General features: G+C 43.8%; 1 protein-coding gene across 8 annotated transcripts in view; it reads right to left on the reverse strand.

The window, feature by feature from the left end:
• Positions 1-18,210, reverse strand: part of CTNND2 (catenin delta 2) — a 1,048,486-nt gene that overhangs the window by 94,604 nt on the left and 935,672 nt on the right. For 6 of the 8 annotated variants that reach the window (XM_070476489.1, XM_070476491.1, XM_070476492.1 and 3 more), the window contains 2 exons: positions 17,030-17,104; positions 15,845-15,995 (listed from right to left, as the gene is read on the reverse strand). In XM_070476489.1, the coding sequence (XP_070332590.1) occupies positions 15,845-15,995; positions 17,030-17,104 (226 nt within the window). The remainder of the gene's footprint in view (positions 1-15,844; positions 15,996-17,029; positions 17,105-18,210) is intronic. The other 2 variants (XM_070476490.1, XM_070476493.1) reach the window with 1 other exon arrangement.

Genomic DNA, 18,210 nt, shown 5'->3' on the forward strand with positions numbered 1-18,210 from the left:
TATGACTTCAATCTACTGTGCATTCAAATGAAACCTCATAAGTGTCTGCCAGATCCTGGAACAGCCCTGTTCTGGGGCTTTCAGCAGCAAATAAGTAAGTGTCTCCCCCCGGCTCCCCTGGAGTTCATATTCTTTTTTTTTTTTTTTTTTTGAGTTCATATTCTAACAGAACGATGCAACACCTCTCTGTGGCTATCATCACATTCATAGAATTCGAGGCATTGTGAGAACTTTCAAAAGAAGCAAAAAAAAAAAAGAAAACAGAGAAAGATGTTTCTGCCTGTTCCTAAAGAGCTATCAGCTTGGGTGAGATGATACTCCTGCATCCAAAGCATTGTGCACTCATATGGGTCTTGTACCTTATTCCTTATGTGCTAAATTTGGGGGAATATGTTGATCAATATGAAAGAGTTCAAAGAGAGCACAAAACTAAACCCAGAGTACCCAGGAAGCTTTGTAAAGGGGGTGGAATCTTGCATATAGGATTCGTCATTTCCATCTTTCTAAATTCCATATACAAGCGTTAATAAACTGTATTGCTGTTTCTCTTTCTGACTTGCTTCACTCTATATGCAAGGCAGCAAAAGAGACACAGATGTAAAGAACAGACTTTTGGACTCTGTGGGAGACGGGGAGGGCGGGATGATTTGAGAGCACAGCACTGAAACATATATATTACCATATGTAAAATAGATGACCAGTGCAAGTTCCATGCATGAAGCGGCACTCAAAGCCGGTGCTCTGAGACAACCCAGGGGGATGGGGTGGAGAGGGCGGTGGGAAGGGGTTTCGGGGTGGGGGACACATGTACACCCGTGGCTGATTCATGTCAATGTATGACCAAAACTACCACAATACTGTAAAGTAATTAGCCTCCAATTAAAATTTTTTTTTTTTTAAAAAGGAAAGAAAAAGGGGGTGGAACCTGAACTTGTCTTAGAGGATGGGTAAGGACTGGATCAAAGGGAGGTGTTGAAAGGGCAACTGTGCGAACTGGGGGTAGAAAAGCTCATGTGGAAAGAGAAGGGCAAGAGCAGGAACAGTGGGGAGAGAGCCCAGGGGAAGGAGAGCTGTGAACTGAGGAACCAGAAGTACTGAGGTTGGATACACACAGTGAGAGTAAAATTGTTTAAGGTCTGAAAAATGTAGACAGTGCAGAGATCCAGACATCTCCTCTGACTGAGAAATGCATGATTGGACTGTGATGCACAGAGAAATATTCAGAATTTGTGTGCGTTCAGCTTCTAAAACCAACTAACTGGTGGTTAAATACCGATCATGCTCTTGAAACATTTGAACGCAGTGGTAAAAGCTGAATTTAACTAAAGCCCAGGTACAGTTAAAATACACATTAGATTAACTCAGCCCTCCACCTTAGCAGACCGACAGAAGTAATGGGTTGCTTTGGTGGGGTATATATTACATATAACTATACAATTTTAAGACACAATATCTAGCATAAATAAGAAATCACAAGACATGCAAAGGAGCAGGAATATGTGACTGAAAAGTAAGAGAAAGGATAGTCAATACAGGCAAATCCACAAAAAACCCAGACAGCAGAATAGACAAGGAGTTTAACTACTGTACAGATGCTACGTATCAAGTGGGAAAATGGACAACATGCATCCAAAAAATATATATAAATAAATTCATCAGAGAAATGGAAACTATTTATAAGAAAGAACCACGTGGGAATTCTAGAACTGGAAAATACAATTTAAGAAATAAAGAACTGATAAGAAAAACTTTACAGAAGATTGACCCAGAACAGAGCCTTGAAGTAGAGTAGGGGAGAAAAAGCAAAAGGAAAAGAAAGGAAGAAAATGAGGAAATTTTTCTCTTAGAAACCATGATATATGAGTACTTCACATGCTTTGGAGGTTTGGGTAAGATTAAGAGAGACATGTCCAGACTAGGAAGTATGGAGACTCTTGGAGGAACCTTAATACAAACTGCTTTATTGAAAAATAAAATCAGGCAGCAGAGTTCACTTTGTGTCACTCATATCATGGAAACACTGAATATTCCTTTACTGGAGGACTTTACAAAGATCAAGAAGGCAGCTGTGGTTTGATGGTGGGGACTCAGAAAGGGTGAGAGCGACACAGTGATCCGGGCAAGAGACCATGGGCATGCCCTGCACTCACCACGCTGCAGGCTGACATTGAAAGGGGAAGTACATATGAAGGGAAATGAATTTTAAAAAACTCCCTGAAGAAGTATCAACAAGACATCCTGATGGGTTTCCTGTCTAAGGATAAAGAAAAGAAAGAAAGCGCTACCCCCCTTCCCGCCACTCCCAGAGTATCCATTTCTGTTCATTTTCCATTTCTGGAAAAACGAGGGCAAATACAAAACTAGGGTTTGGGTTAGAATGGGGAGCAGAGGGGAGGATGACCTGAAAGCTCAAACTTCTGAGTTTCAGATAGAATGACAGAAAGCAGGCATCTCATGATGGGCTGTGCAGGCGGGAGGCTTGTATCGGACAGAATTTCTAAATTCTTTCCTCAGCATCTAGAAAATGCTAACACATTCTGGGGTCAGAGCTGAGCCCTTTTGGGGTCTACAGATCTAGGTGTTTGCTTCCCAGACCTTCCTGTAGCCTAAGCACATCCAAGGTTCAGCACATTCTGTGCCCCGTTCATGGTACACAACGTGGGGAACTGTGGTCTGAGGAAGTGAGTTGAGGCACTGTTCCCTGCAGGAGACCCCATGGTCCAAAATGATTTGCTGGTGAGAGAGCCTGTGGGTCATCTCTCACACACACCCTCTATCCTAACATTTTAAGAGTAACCAGGTGGCTAAATAGATGTTTCTCCGAAGAAGATATACAGATGGCCAACAGGCATGTGAAAAGATGCTCAACATCACTAATTATTAGAGAAATAAAAATCAAAGCCACACTGGGGCATCACCTCACACCAGTCAGAACTGTTGCTGTTTTTTAGTTCCTAAGTGGTGTCTGACTCTTTTGTGACCCCATGGACTGTAGCCCACCTGGCTTCTCTGTCCATGGGATTCTCCGTTTCCTCCCCCAGGGGATCTTCCTGATCTATGGATCAAACTCCTGTCTCCTGCACTGGCAGGCAGATTCTTTGCCACTGAGCCACCTGGGAAGCCCTTTCAGGAGAATGTGACAGGTTAATCTTTCCCACTCTAAGCACTAAGAATAATAATTCACAATATTAGCCCCTCAAAAAGAATAGTAGTTATCAAAAACTCTGTAAGTAATAAATGCTGGAGAGGGTGAGGAGAAAGGGGAACCCTCCTACACTGTTGGTGGGAATGTAAACCGGTGCAGCCACTATGGAGGTGCCTCCAAAAACTAAAAACAGAGCTACGATATGATCCTGCAGTCCCATTCTTGGGCATAAACCCCTCAAAAGATGAAAACTCTAATCTGAAAAGACACATGCATCCCAGTGCTCATTACAGCACTATTTATAATAGCCAGGGCATGGAAGCAACCTAAGTGTCCATAGGCAGATGAATGGATAAAGAAGATGGGGTATGCATATACAATGGAATATTAGTCAGAAAAAAGGATCCACATCAACATGGATGGACCTAGAAACTACTGTATTAAATGAAGTCAATCAGGCAAATACTATATAGTATCACTTACATGCAGAATCTAAAATATAATAGAAGTGACTTTATTTATAAGACAGAAATAGACACAAGACATAGAAAACAACTTATGGTTACCAATAGGAAAGGTGGAGGAGGGATAAATCACTAATTTGGGATTAGTGATACACTATTAGTTAATGATAGTGTATCAGTTAACTGATACAATATCAGTTAATGGGATTAACTGTGCAACCCCATATGCAGCCCACCAGGCTCCCCCGTCCCTGGGATTCTCCAGGCAATAACACTGGAGTGGGTTGATATTTCCTTCTCCAGATACACACTACTATATAAAATATATAAACAATATATAAAATAACTAAAAATAGAAAAAGGTCTGAAAAAATATATAACTGAATCATTTTGTTGTATACCTGAAACTAACACAATATTGTAAATCAACTCTACTTCAATTTTCAAAGAGTAACCCCCTTGCCTCCCCCCAAAAGAAGAGTAACAAGGTCACTTAAAATGAACCTGATTTTCACAGAAACACCAGGTGGTATTAGTCTATGAAGTTAATATTCAGTTAAAAAGTTTAATACCACGTGCCATTTCAGAGCTGTGACTCTCTGATGAGTAAACTAAACTGCTCAAGTCTGCAAATGAGGACCGTGGGAATTTCTTATCCTTTAATATACCTTGAATACCCTCTAAGGTTGATGCTGGAATATTAGTGACTCCAAATGAAATCAACACCTTGTACATTACCATATGCCTGCACCAGCCCAGTTTATACTGTCGCAAGCTCAGCTGCCTACATTAAATAGTCAGGATGAGAAAACGTGGGATTCAAAGGATAGTACATGCTTTAGGAAACAAGTCGTTTATCTTTTATCATTCCACGCCAAAGTCGCTATTTTACCTGACATTGTTCAAAGACGCTATCGTATGCAAAACTGAATAGGGAATTTCATTTTACGTTCGAAAAAACAAGCGTGTCTCAGACACAGTAAATTTTCATGAGCTTTCTTGGTTCTAAGTGAAGGAATCTCTAGATTTCAACTATGCGTCCTAAAAGAACTCTTAGGACTTTTTGAGGAGAGACTTCTGGGAACTGCCCGATTCTCTTGCTCTATGATCCCAGTCTGGCAGAAGGGCTTTCTCTTCTCAAAACATCTCGAGAAAAAGGCCGCTTTTTTCCCAAGTGGCGAAATCTATTGCTGACTGTGCCCCTCTATAGACCAGCACCCTAGCTCCCGGCCTGGCTGTCCCGATGCTGGGGGAGCTGCCCCTCCAGTCGGCCATCACCTCCTGGGTCCCTGGCCTCTTCTGGGGCTCTCTGTGTCCTCCTGGCCTGGATGCCTCACCTCTCTACAGCACCTGCCTCCTCCTTGTCTTACTGCCTCATGCGTCCTCCGGGTCAGAACCACTGGTCCATTCAATTTATGGTCGATGCACACTTTTTCTTTTTTTAGAAGACCCACCCCACCCCAGTACATGTGTCCTTGTCTGCTCTGTAATTCCTCGAGATCTAGCATACCAAATACAATCAAACTCAAGGCAGAATGGCTATAAGAGTGTTCATTTTCAAACTTTTAAAGTACTTTCTAATCTATTATTTTTAGTATTACCGAGTAAAAATAACAACTTATTTCCACATGATGAAATGCCACCCCCCCCCCCCACCCACTGCTGGTAAGGGGAAAAGATAGCAGTTAACGTGCAGAAGGAATATAACTTAAAAAACATGATTCTGTTAAAATCCTCTTTTCTATTTCTCAAGAATTGGGTACTTGGGAGAGGCATTTCATTTCTAATGCATGCTCTCCTCCAAAGTTTTTCTTCTGAAACTGTTTGGCATAAAAATAAATACTGAAATGGTTCAAGTAAAGTTGGGTCTTTTTTTTTTTTTTCTTTCTCTTTTCTCTGAGGTCTTTAAGCAGAGGTCCTGACGTCTGAATCAATTGCAAATTGCTCAGTCAGTTTTGCCTTTTCCCCACATGGACTATTTCCAAGGGGCCAATCGTTAAGTCTTGATTAATAAAATAATCATTGGCTCTTCAATTTATTTACCACTTGCCCTTCCAAGGAATTCTTATCTGCCAGACCCAGCCGCCAAAATTCCCCAACAGGTGTCTGAAGTTAATTAACAAAGAACCCAAGTCTTTGCTGGAAAGGGAGGCAGCATTTATGAGATTAGGCTCTGGGGTTTGGGAGATGAGGGCTCTAACACAGGCGCTTAATCTGAAGATACCAAGTTTTGGCCAAAGCACACAGCTCTCTGGCTGCTAGAATTTGGCTCCAGAAATCAAGTTATTAAAAACGAGTCAGCAAAGGGTGCTATGAAAAAGCACCTTATCTGGGAAAGCGGGCTTTTAAAAAAAATACGAATTGAAATTACACATGTTTTAATTAAAACAACATCTGCCAGGGTCTGAAGAAACATGTTTTGAAATGCAGAGAAGGTATGCCTCTAAAAATGTCCTCAAACCTACTTAATAAAGTAAAGCTTATACATTTCCCAGGAATAGAAATAACATACTGCTTTCCCAGGTTGCAATGAGGTTTCCAGAAACTTGAGTCTTTCCCTGGGCACAGATGGGATTCCCCAGGGTCAGGAACACAGATAAAGAAGGTACCCATGAGGCTGTGGTGAGTGGCCTGTGAAAGGTCTGCCCTGCAGGAGCAGATACCCACATCACAGGGGGTTCTGCTACATGGAAGCCACTGGCATGAGATGAGAAAGTAATAAAACGTGTGTACTTAAAAGGTAGCACCACAGCTTTTAAGAGCCCTGGGAGACGCTGTGAGTGCATTGTGATATTCTGAATACACAGAGGATGAAGACCAGGACATGTTTCGTTCCTACTCCTTGTGACCCCGTGGACTGCAGCACGCCAGGCTTCCCTGTCCTTCCCATCTCCCTGAGTTTGCTCAAACTCATGCCACTGAGTCGGTGATGCCATCCAACCATCTCATGCTTGCCCACTTCTCCTCCTGCCCTCAATCTCTCCTGGCTTGAGGGTCTTTTCCAATGAGTTGGCCAAATAACTTAGACAAACTTTGAGGCATGATCTCCTAAGCAGCATCTGGAATGCAGCTTCATGGAGATGGAGCACAGACTTAGGTATCTATCCTGGTCGGGAAGATCCCCTGGAGAAGGGCATGGCTTCCCACTCCAGTATTCCTGCCTGGAGAATCCCATGGATGTAGGAGCCTGGCAGGTTACAGTTCATGTGGTCACAAGAAGTAGACATAACTGAGCAACTACCACCAACATGTCCTCATGATTCAGGAAATGGGTAAAATATATCCCAAAGTTTTAATTAAAACAACATCTGCCAGGGTCTGAAGAACTGGCAGGCGGATTCTCTACCACTGGATTACCTGGTGAAGATCAGTGCTGCCTGCTAAGTCTCTTCAGTCGTGTCTGACTCACTGTGACCCCATGGACTGTAGCCCCTCCAGGTTCCTCTGTCCATGGGGATTCTCCAGGCATCAGTACTGGAGTGGGTTGCAGTTTCTTTCTCCAGGGGATCTTCCTGACCCAGGGATCGAACCCATGTCTCCTACACTGTCACGGGGATTCTCTACCACTGGACTACCTGGTGAAGATCAGTGCTACCAAGTCTAGAATTCCATGGGTATACACCTTGATATTTCAGCTGTGAAATCATTAAATAAAAGAGATTGTTTACAAAGCGGTACAACATTTAGGGCAGTTTGGATACAATGAAGGTTCCTCCCACCCCTCCTACCCCTTTCCCCTTCCACCTCTCCAAAGAAAAAGACATTTCTCACCAAGTAAAGATCTGACACAAGGGCAGCGGTTGGGGGGAAGGGGTGATTCTCATTCCATCAACATTACCGTTTTCTTTATTCTGTCTTCATTTCTACTTAAAGACAGAACATTTTTATGGTGTCCTTCAAATATAATCGGCAACCACTGTCTACAAAGAATCATCAGAGTGGTGAGATAAAATCTTTTATCTGAGTATCTCAAATAGACTGGGGCAAGGAAAAAAGCTAGGAAGGGAATGCCCTCCCTAGAATGAATGAAAGGGATGATCAGACAGCCTTGAGCAGGGAGGGAAATAGTGGTAGATTTGATGCTTCAATAATACTTAACTCCTGGGCAAGAAACTACCCTTATTTTGTTCGTGATTTCACAAGCATGGGAAAGTGTGTGATGCGCACTGCTACCTGACCCTGGAGATTTGGGGGTCCCTCCTCCTCTGTCTCTCTTGGGGGACAGCAGTATTTGGGAGCCAGCAGCCTTCCCTGGGAAATAGCCCTTCCTGATGCCAGCAAGAGTCGGAGTCTGGGGCTCCCTTTGAGGCTGAATCGGGCTGAGAAGGTGTTGGAGAGAAGCTCAGGCAGTTGCTAAGGTGAAAAGATGGTCGGCCCGATGTCAAGAATGGGTCAGATCATATGAATGTATGGAGGCATCTGTCTATAATTCCAAATGTGATGACCCGATCTCCAGATGACGACAGAGCACAGGGGAAGGATCGTGCAGGGCAGAGAGGACGTGATTACAGGACTGAGATGAGCTGGGGAAGGAAGGGCCAGGTTCACACAGCAGCGGAAGGTCCTTCTCTTCAGTCCTGGGAGAGGAGCGAGGCAGCCAGGAGGATGCTCCCAGCGCCAGCCTGGCTCGGCTGCCTGAAAGGGTGGCAGGCAGCCACTTCCCAGGGAAGCGAGGGGAAGGTGTCCTGTGAGCTCTGCCAATACCACCAGCAGGGGCACAGCGGCTCTTCCAACCTTTAGGAACTGTCAGGGCACATGCAGAAAGCATTGCTATTTCCCACCCAACCCAAGCCTCTTCCAAAGTGGCAACAGAATGAGTTTGACTCGAGTCCAGGATTTCTGGCAGCATCTGAGCGTCTTTCTTTCCTCTCTTCCCTGGATGCTGTGAAAAGAGCGTCCTCTTCCCTGCCCTCTCTCTGTGTGGGATTCCCTAAACCCCCTCTAGATCAGCTCTTCAGAAGAAATAATCCACATTATTCACCCACCAGAGAATTAGTTCAGCAAATATGTACTGAGCACAACAAAGGCTAGGCATGGTAGGACATAGAAATAAATATGGCACCTGACTCCTGCTTATTATCTCATTGGGAGGAGATGCGATGCAATGCAAAAAAAGTGAAAGACAGCACAAAAATAAAATTATACAACGGGAATCTGCTTGCCCGGTGACTCTGCTGTTGTTCAGCTGCTCACTTGTGTCCGACTCTTTGCGACCCCATGGACTGCAGCGCGCCAGGCTTCCCTGTCCTTCACCGTCTTCTGAAGCTTGCACAAACTCATGTCCGTTGAGTCACTGATGCCATCCAACCATCCTCGTCACCCCCTATTTCTCCTGCCCTCAAAGATAAATTAAAAGATTTTCTTAATCAAGTAGGTACCATCTACCTCTGTTCCGTGGTCAAGGAGCAGTGTTCATCAGGGCTCTGAGTGATGACTGGGGGTGTGGGGCGGGGAGGTGAGTAAATGCACAGAGATGAAAGCACAGGCCAGGGAAGGGACCTGCCCGGGTAAAGCTTTATGAGCAGGGACAATGGCACAAAGGCTGGTCTGGATGAAGAATTCATCAGGAAGAGTGGTTAGAGATAAGAGGCAGTTGGTGATACCACCCTGGTATCTTTCTTATCTAGTGTTCAGATGTGAAAAGTTTTCGTTTTGTTAGAGTTTTATGTGTTGGCCTGATGGCAGAAGAAATACCTGCCGTCTTCATCAGGAACTGTCAACATGCTGAAATGGATGACATTTTGGTAAATGTGTTAAGAGCCGGACAGAACTGTTTGTTCTTTCTGCCGAAGCTAATTATCACCATGAAAAAGAAACCCTTTCTGAATGATGAAGTAATGCTTTACGCAGGAGGATAATTAACATTTTTGGAAGGCTGCAAAGAAGTGGATGGATGTGCAGTCACCTGGACCACAGCACTACGTCATTTAGAAGGACACAAAGATCTCCCCATACCCTACTTATCACCTGATGGCAGAGACATCCACAGAATCATGGACACAGCCTGAATGGGAAGACAGGGAGAGGCAGAAGATGTGACACTCTTTTCAGTACTACCTGTTTTAAAAATTAATTTTTTAGAAGAAACCAAAGAGGAAATAAAAAAATGCCTGGAGACAAATGAAAACGAAAGCACAAAAGTCCAAAACCCATGGGATGCAACAAAAGCAGTTCTAAGAGGGAAGTTGATAGTAATACTATCTTACCTTAGGAAATCAGAAAAATCACAAATAAACAGCCTAAACTTACACATAAAGCAACGAGAGAAAGAATAAATAAAACACAAAGCTAGCAGAAGAAATCACGAAGATCAGAGCAGAAATAAATGGCATAGAGATAAAGAAAACAATAGAAGAGATTAATGAAACTAAAAGCTGATCTTTGAAAAGATAAAATTGATAAACCTTCAGCCAGACTCATCAAGAAAAAAAAAAAAGGACAGGACTCAAATAAAATTACAAATGAAAAAGAAGTTAAAATGGACATCACAGAAATACAAAGGATCATAAGAGATTATTTACTTTAAGAGTCCCTTGGACAGCAAGGAGGTCACACCAATCAATCCTAAGGAAATCAATTCTGAATATTCATTGGAAGGACTAATACTGAAGTTGAAGCACCAATACTTGGCTACCTGAAGCAAAGAGCCAACCCACTGGAAAAGACCCTGATGCTGGGAAAGATTGAGGGCAGGAGGAGAAGGGGATGACAAAGGATGAGATGGTTGGATGGCATCATCGACTCAATGGACATGAGTTTGAGCAAACTCCAGGAGACAGTGAAGGACAGGGAAGCCTGGCATGGTGTAGTCCATGGGGTCAAGAAGAGTCAGACACGACTTAGGGACTGAATGACAATAACTATATGCCAATAAAATGAACAACTTGGAAGAAACGGACAAATTCAGAAAGGTACAATCTACAAATTCTAGAATTCTAAAAAGGTATCAATCTCCTAAAATTGAACCAGGAAGAAACAGAAAATATGAACAGACCATCACAAGTGCTGAAATTGAATCTGTGATTTAAAAATTCCCAACAAACAAAAACCCAGGACCACACGGTTTCACAGGCAAGTTCTACCAACCATTTAGAGAAGAGCTGACATCTATCCTTCTCAAAATCCTCTGAAAAATTGCAGAGGAAAGAATACTTCCAAAGCCATTCTATGAAGCCACCATCACTCTGATACCAAAACCAAAGATACCACAAAAAATGAAAATTAGACACCAATATCACTCATGAACATAGATGCAAAAATCCTCAACAAAATATTAGCAAACAGAATCTGACAACACATTAAAAGGATCATACACCATGATCAAGTGGAATTTATTCTGTCAGATCCTCATTAGAGCTTATGGGGTGAAGTAATTATTGAATAGCTTATTTGAACTTTTTCTTATCATGGAGTCCAAGGAAGATGAACCATTCCTTAACCAGAGTTATGGTAACTGTCCCTCCCTCCACCCTTAATTAAAAGAACAATCTAAGAAGAGATGTAATTCAAACTGGACCCCCGTGATGGAAACAACTGGATTCCTTCTGACATTATGAGTGTCTGTATACATCTAGTAAACTTTAGTAGGATAATGAACTGATTTTTGGATAATTTTCTTTATTAATATAAAATCTTTTTCTTTAGTTAATTTTTTTTTGCTTACTTAAAGTTTTGCTGATTTGCAGTTCACTATAAGATACTGGCCAGACAGGAAAAAGTCATTAATAATTCAGTTATTCATTTATCAAATATTGATGAATCCCTGGTATGGGTCAGGTGTTGTTCTAGGTACATGATCTATATCAGTAAACACAAAAGATGGAACCTCCTTCTCTTAGTAGGTTGACATTCCAGTGCAGGGAGATGGACAAGAAACAAATAAATAACATGTTCCATGTCGGAGGGTGATTAGTGCTGTGAAGATCAATAAAGCAGAAAAGGGGGTAGGATTTTAGGAAGAGGCACCAGAAAAGGTTGTTTTGGGAAAGTAACACTTGAGTAAAGACCTGAGGGGTTGAGGAATAACCACATGGACATGTAGAGGAAGCGGAGATGGGGTGCAGGGAGCCGCAGGTTCAAGGGCCCTGAGGCAGGCTCGTGGCTTAAGTCACGATGGAACCGCAGTGAAGCAGCGGCCAGTGAGGAAGGAGGTGGGGCTGGAGAGGAAACAGAGAGCTGGATCGTACAGAGCCGCGTCTGCCTTACAACGACTTTTACCTTCACACTGAGAGACATGAGGAGCTGATGCAGGGTTTTCAAAGGAGAAAAGACATGCAGTAGGGAAGGTTTTGACAGGACCACTCTGGCTGCTCCTTTGAGAGTAGATGGTGGCACTGGGGTGGCGGCAAGGACTCCTGGAAAGTGGCCATGGTAATAACCCAGGTGAAAGAGGATGAGATTTAAGGAGGCGGGGTGGGGGTGGGGACGAGGCAATGAAGATGAGAAGGGTCAGGTTCTATGAAAATTCAGAAGGAAGCCAGACCTGCTGATGGATTGGGTATGAGCGTGCAGAATCAAAGGACCATTACAAGGACAGGTCACCACAGGGAAGCCTTCAGAAGGACTGGGCTTGGGACAGAAGACAAGGAACTCAGGCCTGGAGATGTTATATTTGAGATGCTTGTCAGACCTCTCATGCGGGTGGTGGACAGGCTATTGCAGGCAGAGATGTGAGATTCATGCCAGAGGTATCTATCTGGGAATTTTCAGACTATCTTTAATACTGAAGCTTTGGGGCTTCCCAGGTGGCGCAGGTGGTAAAGAACCCACCTGCCAATGCAGGGAGATGTAAGAGATGCGGGTTTGATCCCTGAGTCGGGAAGAGACCCTGGAGGAGGGCATGGCAACTCACTCCAGTATCCTTGCCCGGAGAATCCCATGGACAGAAGAGCCTGGAGGGCTGCAGTTCATAGAGTCACAAAGAGTCAGACGTGACTGAAGTATTAGCATATACCCCCCCGCCAAAGTTTTGCTTGAGTTGATAGAGAAAAGTCCAAGTTCAATTTTGTTTTTGTTCTTGGTTCAAAGTCACTGCAGCTTTCTTTTCAATAGATAAAGTTCTCTATAGCATTGTCTCATAAAAACCCATTACTTTGATACAATATTTAAAGCAAAAGAGTTAGCAAAGGTCACATTTCCTTTCTCCCAGACAGAAGAGAATAGTGTGCTGTTTTGTTCAATTCTGCTTTTCTTACTCAAGGAGAAAAGATATTGATTCCTTAAAGCCTATGACTGAGATATTTTCACTCCTATTTTTAAACGGCTGGCTCCCTTTTCTGTCTGGTGACATTTGATAGGAGAGGCTTAATTTAACAGGGGCAATATGGACTTCCAAATGTTCCTGCCTCAGAGACAGTTCTAGATAACTGACTTCCTGGAGAGAAGAGACGCCTTGAAGCTAGAAAATCAATCAATAGTTTCCTACTTTGTTATATTTTAATCCACCAAAAGAAATAAAACACACAAATGCACAACACCTAGTAGTTCGTATCCAAGTAGCAGAGTGATTAGCTATTGATTTTTCCTCCATGTTACAGAGGAGCCCTAGGATTTGATTGGAAGCCACTGCTCTTTCTTGTCTGAAACAAACAAGTCAGGAAAAGGAAAGCAAATACACAGAGGGCTAATGGTGTAAATATGTAACACCTACCATCCGCATTTAAATTCAAACTAAGTATAAATATCAAGTTGTGAGCTTATTTCATGCCTGATGATGCACTGCAAGCATAACAAATAACTGCATTTATTAGACACAGATTTGAAATCTGGTCCCTGTGAATGAATAAGTGGCTTAGAGACCTTCAAGGGCTTCCCTGGTGGTTCAATAGGTAAAGAATCTGCCTACAGTGCAGGAGACCAGGTTCGATCCTTGGGTCAGGAGGGTCCCCTGGAGAATGAAATAGCAACCCACTCCAGTATTCTTGCCTAGGAAATCCCATGGACAGAGAAACCTGGCGACCTACAGCCCACGGGGTCACAAAAGAGTCAGACACGACTTAGCCACTAAACCAAAAGAGACCTGCAAACACTTGATGTTTATTGGAGGATATGATGGGAATTGTGGGGTAGAAAGTGGCTAGTTCCCAGATCATGAAGGGCCTAGTATGTCACCCTCAGGAATCTGGAGAGAGGAAATAGACCATTGTCTCTATGCATAATCTGTGTATGAAATTTGAACCCATGCCTGGTATTCCAACTGCCCCAGGAATGGAGTCTTCCCTCTGCACTCACTCTCACCTGCTCTCCCCAGACCTCCTGAGGTCGCATAATCAGAACCTTTGCCATGACACGTGGTCCAGCTCCCTGCTGTCTGATCCTCGCCGATACCTATTACCTGTGGTCAAACTTGCCAGGCTTCATGCTGCATTGATCATCCACCCTACTGGAGTCATCTCTTTCACCCCAGGGGGTCAATGGTCCATGGGGAAGCCGTGCCTCTCCTTGGGCAGGGCCCGGTGGTTCATCAGTTCTCCAGGCATCAATCAACCTTGGCCTGAGCATCTTCCCAGTTACAGGAGGAGGAACCAGAGCATCTCTTGGACAACCTGGACTCCCATCACCCACTATGCACCAGGCACATCAGGCCCCCAGAGACCTTGAACCCACCATCAGCCTGCTCCCAGACCCCCTTCTGGAGAGCTATCTGCAGAGGCTGCTCCTTCAGCTTAGATAGTCTTCCCCCGAAAGAACCACAGGGCCCCATCTCATCGGCTTCAAGTCCTTGCTCAAATGTTAGCTTCGCAACAGCTTTCACCTTGACTTCGACCTCTCACACCCATAATCCCTGATGTTAAATGAAAGAAGCCGGATACAAAAGCTCACATCTTACATGATTCCATTTACTTGAAATATCCAGAGTAAGAAAATCCACAGAAACAAAAAGCAGACTGCTGGCTGCCAGGGGCCGGTGGGGGAGGGAGAAATAGGGTGTGGTTACTTAACGGGTACAGGGTTTGGGGGCTTCCCAGGTGGCACTAGTGGGAAAGCACCCACCTGCCAATGCAGGAGACAAAAGAGGCATGTATTCAATCGTGGAACTCCAGGAAGCTCCCCTGGAGGAGGGCATGACAACCCACTCCAGAATTCTCGCCTGGAGAATCCCATGGACAGAGGAGCCTGGTGGGCTATAAGTCCGTAGGGTCGCAAAGAACTGGACACAACTGAAGTGACTTAGCATGCACAGGGTTTTCTTCAGGGTCACAAAAATGTTTTGGAACTTGACACAGGTGGTGGTTGCACAACACTGTATAAATACTAAATGCCATCCAAAAGGTACATCTTAAAGTGATTAATTTTATGTTATGTAAATTTCACTTCAATTTAAAAAGACTGCAACTTCACCAATGACAGCGTGCCTGACCCAGCACCACTTTCCCCCACAGAATGTTTCAATCACACCGTGGGATTCATGTGTGTCTTTTGTTGGTCGCCCCTGTCTAGAATGTAAACTCCACAAGGGCAAGACTTTCTCTCTGCTTTGATATCATCTCTAGGCCTAGAGGGCTTCCCCTGAAGCTCAGCAGTAAAGAATCCCCTGCAAGGTAGGAGACCTATGTTCAATTCCTGGGTTGGGAAGATCCCCTGGAGGAGGGAATGGCAATCTACTCCAGTATTCTTGCCAGGAGAATCCCATGGACAGAGGAGCCTGTCTACAGGCTACAGTCCATACGGTCACAAAGAGTTGGACACGACTGAAGCAACTGAGTACTCATGAACGCTAGGCATAGAACAGGCCTAGAACAAAATAGGTCATGGACAAACATTTGTTGAATCGATAGATTTATGGATGACCTCTTTAATGCTTCATTAATGAAGGATCTTCCCTTTCTTGAATACAAAAATAAAGGGAAATGATTCTTGAAAAATAGGACTGGAGAGCCAATCTGGTCTAATGCAAAGTAAATTTTAACACAGAGAGGAGAAGAAGAGGCCTGCATCTCATTAGAATTCCAGTTCACAACATGGAAAGCAAACAAACAGCCTGGCAAGGATTTAGAGGATCAGGACATGGTATCCAGTGCTCAGCACTGCAGTCGTTTTTAATTTGCAAGGATTAGGAATGTCAACAAGCCTCACATTTTCCTCTAAATTCTAAAAGATAAATTAGAGCATTGATTTCTATGCTCTGTTTCTGCATGCGCATATATGCTCTGCATGTGGGTTCAAACACAGGAAATGCATTATACTTCAATTAAAAAAAAAAAGATGGAGACGCGGTGAATCGGAGGGAACATACCAATAAGCTCCTTATTCCTGACGTCCAAGGCCATGTTCCGGAGCGCGGTGGCCACTGCGCACACCACACGGTCATTGTCGATCCGCAGCAGCTCCACGAGGATGGGCAGGCCTTTCTCTTTCCGGACAGCAGCTCGGATATATACCGACCACTGCAAATGAGGGGAGGCCAAGGCGTTAGGAGCTGGGGTGGGTGGAAACCCTCCAAGCAAACAGCGCCTGTGGGTGTTTCGGACTGTCCTCCACAGGTGACCAAAAGGTTGAATTATCAACACCTCCTTGTAGAATAGGTTGAGCCTATCAGACATGTATTTAAAGGTTTTAATTTTATTTTTGCCTCCAACTTAGGATGGAGGGTTCAGCGTTAATCAGTTCATCACACTTCATTTCTCTGGTGCCAGCTTTCTCAGTCCAAGAGTTAGAAAGATATTTGTGTGGTGTCTTTATACCTGATGCTTTAAGATATGGAGGTTTGGGACAGGAAGGGCTGGTTACTGACATCAAGAGGAAAAGAAATCCTGGAAAAAGTAGAAAATGATAAAAGGTTGCATATGGGTGATTTAAAAAAAAAACAAACTTGAATTTGGAAGTGGGGCAGAGAGATCTTACAGAAATTACTGTCAATTAAGTTGTTTGCTGAATAATTAGGAGGAAATAAATCGGAAAACGGTACAGCTGAGGAGAGGTACATATGACATCAAAGATGAAGAGTGAAAATAATAAAATTCAAAAAATTGAAATATATTATATCCAGGGCCATAATTCAATGTCTAATTTATAAGGTAAGCATACAATTGGTTTTGGGTTAGTGGTGGTTGGCCTTAGTAGAACACATCTAAGGCTTTTTATGGAAATGTATTTGCCATATCAGGACAATAAAGCATTTTGATTCATTGAACCAAATACGGGTAGGCTCAGGTTTTCTAGACATTTGAGTATACACACTTTATACTTCTGTACTGTGTTCCAGAGAAGAGCATGTGCCACAAAAATCAACCAGTATAAGGGTTTAATCCATTGCAATTTCATTTATGAGCTAAGAAAATGAAATTCATAATACGAGGTTTCGGATTCTGTGGCAGAGTTCTCCTGGGGACCACCGAAGGTGGACAGAGTCCCCACCCTCCCCGCCGGGCCCCGCCCCCCCTTTCCCCGTTGGGACAGGCACCCCAGAGCTGGCTCTCACCTGTGGCAGGCAGGGAGCCCCCTCTGGCAGTGAACGTAGGGCATATGCCATGCCTGCCACATCCTCAGCCCAGCCCTGCATGAAATATGAGATTAAAAAAACACACAACTTCATCCTGTCCTACGTTAGAGAAGTCACATTCACATAGTTTCTTATCCCCATCAACTTGGACTGTTCACTTTCTCCTGACCCCACACTGTGGTTCAGACTCTAGAAGGTGGGGTGGGGGAGCAGAGGGAATTCACGACAGCATCTCTTGACTGCAATGAACTATTTCATAACCCCAGTTTCAGGAAGCAGAGGAATGGATGGTCAGAAAATCTTAGACATGGAAAAAAAAAAATTTCGAGGTTTGGAAACTGCTTCTTGAAATTTAGCTGTCAGGATGGGATATCCCTCCCATGGAAAGGAGCTTCATGAAGCCAGTTCAAACTCTCCGTCATGTCCATGGGAAATTTCATTTGCAATCTAACGTGCTGAGACATGATTTTCATCTACTCCTCCACTATTGCTAAGCCTTCTGATTTCCAGGTCCAGGAGTAGGCAAGACATCTGAGCTTATGTAGCCCATTCACTGTTGGGTTCTTCCCTAAAACTAAGAAAAATGGAAATCAGAGCATGGAGTCCATGTGTCCATATGGTAAGATAAACATCAACAATGTATTTTAACGCTGGGGAGATATTCTGGGCCTTTTGAGAGACCAGGGTGGATATTTTTGGAACTCAGGCAGGCTAAACTCAGGCCCAAAGATGACCTCTTCCCCAGAACCACCTCATTCTAGACCCCAGATGCTGGCTTGTCCATTTGTGGTCTTTTCTAATCCCCAAACTCCTGGGAGAATGACACTACTATTCTTATTTTATAGATGAGGAGAGCTAGACACAAGGATGTTAAACAACTGCCCGCAGGTCTCACCTGTGCCCTGTGACCCCGAGTCCTCGCCCTCTAACCCTGCTCTCCGTGATTCCGACAATATTCCCTCCTCACCATCATCTCACTGTCTCACCTAAAGCTCTGTGCTCAGTCCTTTCCCTCCCTTCCCTTCTTCCCAATATCAACAGAGGAGAATCTGGCCATATTTGAAACAAACCAGGAAAGGTCCCCTATAACTTACTTTTTCCTCCTTAGAATCCTAGCTATTATATACCTTCCTGTTGGATGGAAAGATGGTTTGGTGTTT

The sequence above is a fragment of the Odocoileus virginianus genome, chromosome 14, assembly GCF_023699985.2.
Source record: "Odocoileus virginianus isolate 20LAN1187 ecotype Illinois chromosome 14, Ovbor_1.2, whole genome shotgun sequence".
NCBI classification, from domain to species: Eukaryota; Metazoa; Chordata; class Mammalia; order Artiodactyla; family Cervidae; genus Odocoileus; species Odocoileus virginianus.